Source organism: Amblyomma maculatum, chromosome 11 (assembly GCF_055883805.1).
Source record: "Amblyomma maculatum isolate TAMU_Amacu chromosome 11, ASM5588380v1, whole genome shotgun sequence".
Classification (NCBI taxonomy): Eukaryota; Metazoa; Arthropoda; class Arachnida; order Ixodida; family Ixodidae; genus Amblyomma; species Amblyomma maculatum.
Window position 1 is genome coordinate 24,135,784 of NC_139354.1, and position 7,064 is coordinate 24,142,847.

General features: G+C 46.4%; 1 protein-coding gene across 1 annotated transcript; it reads right to left on the reverse strand.

The window, feature by feature from the left end:
* Positions 1-767: 767 nt before the first annotated feature.
* Positions 768-5,206, reverse strand: LOC146173162 (uncharacterized). The gene is made up of 3 exons (XM_084585148.1): positions 5,195-5,206; positions 2,386-3,017; positions 768-1,340 (listed from the first exon to the last, which is right to left on the reverse strand). The coding sequence occupies exons 1-2, from the start codon at positions 5,204-5,206 to the stop codon at positions 2,412-2,414; spliced, it is 618 nt and encodes a 205-aa protein (XP_084441274.1). The 3' UTR covers positions 768-1,340; positions 2,386-2,411.
* Between the last annotated feature and the right edge of the window lie 1,858 nt (positions 5,207-7,064).

Consider the following 7,064-nt stretch of genomic DNA (forward strand, 5'->3'; position numbering starts at 1 on the left):
CGGGTTAAGTGGAGAAATATGGGAGAGGCCTTCGCCCTGCAGTGGGTATAATCAGGCTGATGATGATGATGATGAAGATAAAAAGCGATGAGGCAAATGATGAGAGGCAAATGATAGGAGAGAAAAGGTAGGCTTTCGCCGTCCTTCTCTGAAGAGACTTTTAAGAGACGTGTAATTTCTTTTTAACCGTTCTGAAAAATGAGTGAATTATGTGGCTCGAGAGGCGCCAAATGTGAGGCCGGAAGCGTATTACGAAATGTGACCCCCGAATTTGGTCCCAATCATGTGATCACAACAGCAGAGAGATTAACTGTTGGAAACAAGCTGCAATGTTCAATGGAAAAAAATATTGAACTATAGAAACGCAGAATAAGCTCATAAGAGAACTAGGCACGCTCTCCACGGTCTCCTCTTCGGAGGTAGCCCAGGAAGTAGCCATCGCTTAGTGCTTGCACACACGGAAGCACAGTATATAACATCTCAATCTAAAACAGTGATATGTTTTCACAACAACAAAAGTCAAGTTCTGAGATAAACAGCTAAAATGTGATGCGGATTTTCAACAATTCAAAACAAAAATTTCGAAAGATAGGTATCGAGTACTATAAATTATTTAAAGAATAAAGAAAACTTTATTCTGCGCCAGCAAAAGTAAATACCGAGTACTTTATGAATCGCTAGTGGTGGTGGTGGTGGTGGTGGTGGTGGTGGTGGTGGTGGTGGTGGTGGTGGTGGTGGTAAAACTTTAATCCCTAACAGATACAGGATAGGCGTCAACCTAACCGCCTACACGACGGCCTGGAGCCCTTAGGCTCGGGCGGCGGGTTCGGCCAGTCGAATTACACCTAGCTGAGTGTCAGGGTGTGAGCTCAACAGCAGAGCTTCCGAAATTCTTCCGTTTATGACTGTTCATTTATATTTTTTTTATTTTTGGACACATCCATATTAAATGTAGTAAATCCGTCTTATCCTGACAATGTTTGCACCTATCTGAGAATTATTCCGGGTACCACTTAACATGGGGCCCCCGTAAAAGCCAGAGCATTTTAGAAGTTTTAATGTCTTCAGGGAGCCCCTCCTCTGATTCAGGACTAAATCATCATAAATTGCTCGGTGAAAATATATTAGCAAAGCGCAGCGGCGTACTCAGCTTTTGTATCAAGAGAGGACAACAGAGTTGTTATGGAGGGGCATGGCCCCGAAAGGTTGTGTATTTTCACCAATAACGAATACACTTTGCATTGCTTCAGTCTTCTCTCTGACTTAGATGGCAGGCGCAGGACGCCGAAGTTCACTCGGGAGCCGGACGTTCCACGCTTTGACTGGAGACCTTTTCAACACTGTGAGAAAGAGACGAAGAGAATAAAAAAACGACATATTTTCGCATTCCAGTGCTTTAATATTAGAAGCTTCCTCCTTTACCTCTAAAATGGTGTAGAGCAATAATTGATTCCCAGTATAAATCACAAGTATGCTCGAGCGTATTTGTTTCTAAGCGGTTGATATATGACAGAAAAAGAAAAAAAAGCTAATAGTTTTCGCACTCGGGCAACCAAGTTATTTCGCATTAATATAGGCATGCTCTAAACAGTAAACGACGACAAATTTAACTAGCTTCTACTGTTAGCGCCCCTGAGTCTGGCCAGGAAAAATATTTTGGAAAGGTCTGAAAACAGGAGGAATTTAACGCTACTTGAGGTACTTGTTTTACTGGCAGGTATTTCTTTAAAGTGACTGAACAACAAATACTTGATACAATAGCGCTGGTAAGACAACAGACTGCATTCAAGTTGTACAGATGTTGGCAAAGGAGTGACTAAACCATCAGCACTGAGAAAGGGATTTACAGGAGAAAGACTTCACTCAAATCGCGTTTTTTCTCGTTTTTCTCGTTTTTCTTTCCGAACCCACGCTGTTATAGTATCTAAAAGTACGAAAGGCCATTCCAAGGACAACACTTTTCGGTCTTATGCAACCTGCAGCCATAATTTGCTTGCTTTGCAAATCAAAGCATAATTTTTTCCAGGGGAAATTTGAATGTCCGCACTGCAGTTGGCTCCCCCGGTGTTGATTTCATCTCCCTATGGTTGGAAGCAACACCACCCTTCAAGGGATAACCGATGTTATGTATGCTGCGAATTAATTGCTCTGTCCATCCCAGGTTACTTGTTTCTTCTCTTTTTTTTCCTTCAATAAATCTACTAATTGATAATGCTGCTGGCCTAGCACAATTTATTTCACTCACTTAATGTACAATGTATTCCAATTGTGCTTTTCCCCCGGTCTCTCTTTCTTAGTTCTCCGCTTAATTTCTTGTTGCAATAGTCTTCATGCTCTTATTCATGTCAAGAGGAGTGCAAAGGAGCACAGATGGTTTTAGCCTACCTGCTTCAATAAAACGGGGAGAACTCCTATTTGTGGGCCTTGACGAGCAGCAGTTTGCCGGCGACGGTACCACCACCAACGCCGCCGCCATATCCTCCTCCAAGGCCACCTCCGTATCCTCCTCCAAGGCCGCCTCCGTATCCTCCTCCGAGGCCGCCGCCGTAGCCGCCGAGACCTCCGGCTCCGAAACCAGCCCCACCGAAACCGCCGGCACCGAAGCCTCCAGCACCAGCACCTCCGCCGACACCTCCGATACCAGAGTGAGCGACGATAGCGCCTCCTCCGCTGACTTGGTTCACGTGGTGGACACTCCTGACCAGGAACGCAGGTCCAGCCACGACCCTTCTGGCGCCTGCTCCGCCTCCACTCAAAAGGACGACGCTGCTGCCGACGCCGACATTGCCGGCACCGCCGCCAAGGCCACCTCCAAGGCCTCCACCGAATCCTCCACCGTAGCCTCCCAGGCCTCCACCCAAGCCTCCTCCGTATCCACCCAGGCCTCCTCCGAAGCCGCCAGCACCTCCCCCGTAGCTGGCGCCTCCGCCGAAACCACCACTGCCACCACCGCTGCCACCACCCAAAAACCCGCCAAAGGCGCTGCCCACCAGGGCGCTCAGGAAGACGGTGCAAACCTGTAACAATGAAAGCAGCACGGAGTTTTTGAAAAACAAAGCAACACCATACTACCCTGCTCGTATCTAGACTATCCGTTAAGCGTGGACGTTAAAGGCATGCAGTACGGTTGTGCTTAAACAGAATGGAAGTCAGGGGTCGATATCTTACAGTGTATAAAAAAATAACTAAGAATGATAAATACGCGGTTGAATCCTACAGAACGGGACTCTATCAGAAGTATGTCAGCTCGGGTTAGCTTGCATGGCCCAATTAATCTCTGCTTCAGAAGCGCCGAGAAAGAAAAAGCTGTAAGAAACGAAGATGTCTTCCAAAGTCGTTGCGGTGGCGCCGAACGTTCGTAGCTTTCCGTCTTGTGCTTCTGAACATCTATGATTTATACTCTGTGTCGATTGTAGCACATTATTCAAATATTAGATAGAGAATGAGATAACCACTCAGCCACAGCACAGAATGCACGCGTGATTACCGCGCAGGCATTCTGTGCGCGAAAAATGATTTTTTTTTTTTCAAGTCTGGCTTGTTATATACTTGCGCGTATGACCGCTGCAGCCGATATAAAGCGATGGCTGGGGCCTCAACGAATGAATTGCATGGATTGGGAAAGAAATGTTCAACGCAATCAAGGCGAGGGTCGTTGAAGCGCTACATCGCGCGTTTCAGTATTGCTAGAATTGCTTTAGTTTCATATTCTTAAGGGCTAATGGAACGGAAACGGAAATGAGTGCTTGATGGCTGGAGGTCGCAAGCCCTTCAGCTGTATAAATATGTACAAGCTGTCTTGATTGCGAACAGAAAGGCTTCGGCTACCATTAAGAAAATGAAATTTACAGCTGTCAAATGAGAAGGCAAGGCAGACATTTGAAGGATTTTCATGCACAGTCTTTACCAAAAGTTTACAACCCAGAGGTTTTGATGACTTCTCTAATAATCGTGGACGTCCTAGCCGTTTTAGAGGGTAGGACGAAAAATGTTCTTGCCTTCAGCAAGTATGGAAACCTAGGAATGCATTACGAGCCACGTAGTATCGCTCAGAGGTAGACCTCCTGGGCTGTAAACTTTTGGTAATGGCTGTACATACAGGTGCGAGCATATGTAAATGGAGCATGCTTTTTCATTCTAATTGCAATCATCCACTTTGTACTGGACATCATAAAACAATGTTTTTTCCAAATAAAAACGCACTGAAGGCTACTACCAGCCTGCATGGCGGCAAATTTCAGTTGCGCAACGCGTGAAAAATGTTTGAAGAAAATGGTGTGTTTCGTTTACTTTTGTTAGTACTGGTACACCGAAATTTATGAGCTTCGTTTACTTGTTTGAAATTACAAAAGAAACTTCATAAAAATTCAACGAAGAGCGGACAACTCTATTAAGTTCATATTTACCGTAATCAAGAAAGATATTGCACTACTTCTTCCCTGTGTGCAATTATTTTGTCCCAGTTTTCAATTGCACATAATTACGATGCGAAATGAGTTCAAAAGGTGCCATGTCCTTAGCGCATCCACAGCCTTCGTCTCTTTTAAGGTGCAGAACTCATTAGAACAACTTTAAAAAGTAACTATATTGTACATTTCTTAAATAATTTTCAACTTCGAACCCACTTTATAATCTACATTGAGGACAATATTCGGTAAAATAAAATTAACCAGCCTCCTACCAGGACGTGCTACCTTGACATCCATTTGTCTGTAAGCACCAAGTCTTTGTCATGGCAGTGCCAATCCCTTGCACGTCGGAGAATATGGGGAAGGTAAATGAAGTAATTTCATGCCTTAAAATAGCTTAAAAGCACTACCCAGACTCCGTAGCCATATTTAGGTGCATTCTCGAAGTTCGTAATCGACGTACAGAGTAGCGAAAGAGCCGTGTTCAGTTGGAGCAGGGTAATTAGCATTGCAAGGGTTGTCTGCCGCATCATCGTTATTTTCGAGGAAGTACCTCCTGAGAGAGCGCGTTCCTCTTCAACTTTCCAATTGTCCTATCTCGAACATATAAACGGGTTTATAACTGCATACGCAGTGTCGAACCGCGCAAGGAGTTCTGGAAGGAGCTGCATTTGAGCTAAGCAACTGGGAGAACTTGTACCGATGCATGTCGACCGCATGCTGTACAACTTCGTTACAAGTCCGGCACAAGCCTACCGCGATAAGCCACTCTGCGAGGTCCTTACCAGGGCGTTCATTGCGGCTGCTGGAGCTCGATGCTTGCTACGACCACAAGAGAGGTTCGCTGGAGACTGTGTTTTTTCGCTGGCTGCGGACAGGCTTATATACCCCGATCCACGCCCTCAGTTTGGCTCAACGATTACGTCACGTACACCGGGTTCTGTGCGAGGGTGCGTGGTGTGTGGTCAGTACCTTCTGTCTCTCCAAAGCCACATCACTTCCGCCGGCTTCCTCTCTCTATTCCTCTCATTCTTCCTGGACAAACCAGGAGGAGGCGAATGCAGGACTCTTAGGGTGGACCATCCCGCGAGCTTCCAAGCGCTTCGCAGAGCGGCTAACCGGTGGTGTCTCGAGAAGAAACAAAACACGAGGAGTTCGCTTGCACCATGTCCGCGCCTATCTAGATATATAAAACCTTATTCAGACCACGGAGAAAGTGTAACGGTAATACGTGAAGCCGCCGCCGAAGACCCCCGCTGTACATTGTCGAGCAAAAGGAGGAGGGCCGTTCTACATCGTCGAGCGGTGAGTAGCGGCTCCTCTGTCCTAAATCCGAAAGCGCGTACGCACTTTCTCTTCTGCAGTTTCGAAGCGGTCCCAAACGTAATTCCTCTGTAACGCGCACGTGTTCTCTTGGTTTTCTTGCCTAGGTAATACCTCTCGTTCATCCTCATCGCACGCCTCTTTCCTTCGGCGGTTAACTTTGCGTGCTACGCTGTCCGGTTGGACACGCTGGAAGGAGCAAACAAGCGCGCGATATCACGTACGTACATCTTCCAGAGCGGCGGCGACTGCATAAGCAAGTGGCTACGCCAGGACAAGCCCCTTCGGGGAGGAAGAGAGAGCGGACTACGATGGATGCGCTTTAAGGAGATGCCGGTGTGGCCGGCCGCTCACAGTTTTTCGGCTTCGGCTGTCGCGTGCTCTGGAAGCACTCTCTGTCCAGGTGTGGCTCCGTCGCTTACGCTGGTTTGGTTAGGGCGATCTTCTGGGAAGCAATTATATGAGGCGCGCGTAACCAGGATGCTTTTGCAACCGTTATTCAACCTGGATTACGTTCGCGCTCTCGAAGATACAGCGAAAGTCATTAGCTCGAAGGAAAGTAGAGCGCAGTTTTTAAGGTCTTTGATTGATGCGCTTGGAAGCGCTAATCATGAATGTAAAGCGAAAGCTGGTCCAGGGGATTGAAGCGACAAAGTCTATGTACCGCGTGTGATACTGCATGGTCACATTCCCGTTCCGCAGCTAAGCCTCCCCTAAATTGATCTCTCGTTGTTTTCTTATTACTTAGGACAGAATTTGTGGACTGGATTTAAGGCAGCGCATTTATGTAACGGTGCTCGCCACAACTAGGTGCAGCATGTTACGAAAATCAAATTCTTGCAGTTTTTTTTCAGTGGCTGTTTAGAGCAATAGCATATTTTTCAGCTCATTCTAATTTACAGTGTTGTTATGCTTAAGTCAGCTGGAGGTACGCACAATGTCTCCTGGAATTGTTCAGAGCATTTAAAGCGGCTATAAGACGTAGATGCCGCCTCAGCAGGTCTACCGAGAGAGCGTTTTACGCAGTATCATATATGTAACATGCTGTTCTTGCTTTTATTCACCTGAACTGCCCACTCCTTCCAAAGGCCTGATAACAAGGCTGGCAGTACCAGTAAAGTAAATAAATAAACCTCGTTGTAGGCGTCGCCTTCGACGTCGTTGTGTTTTTAAAATCCCGATTTGTGGACCGGTTATGATGTTGCGTGTCATTAAAGGTGCCGTTGTAGTTGCGTCGAATACTATAGGGCTCCTTATGTGTCTCTAAACCCTGCTATAATGTGCTGCGTGGGACAAGGAACGCCGTTTCGTCCATAGTAGAGAGATTAAGTT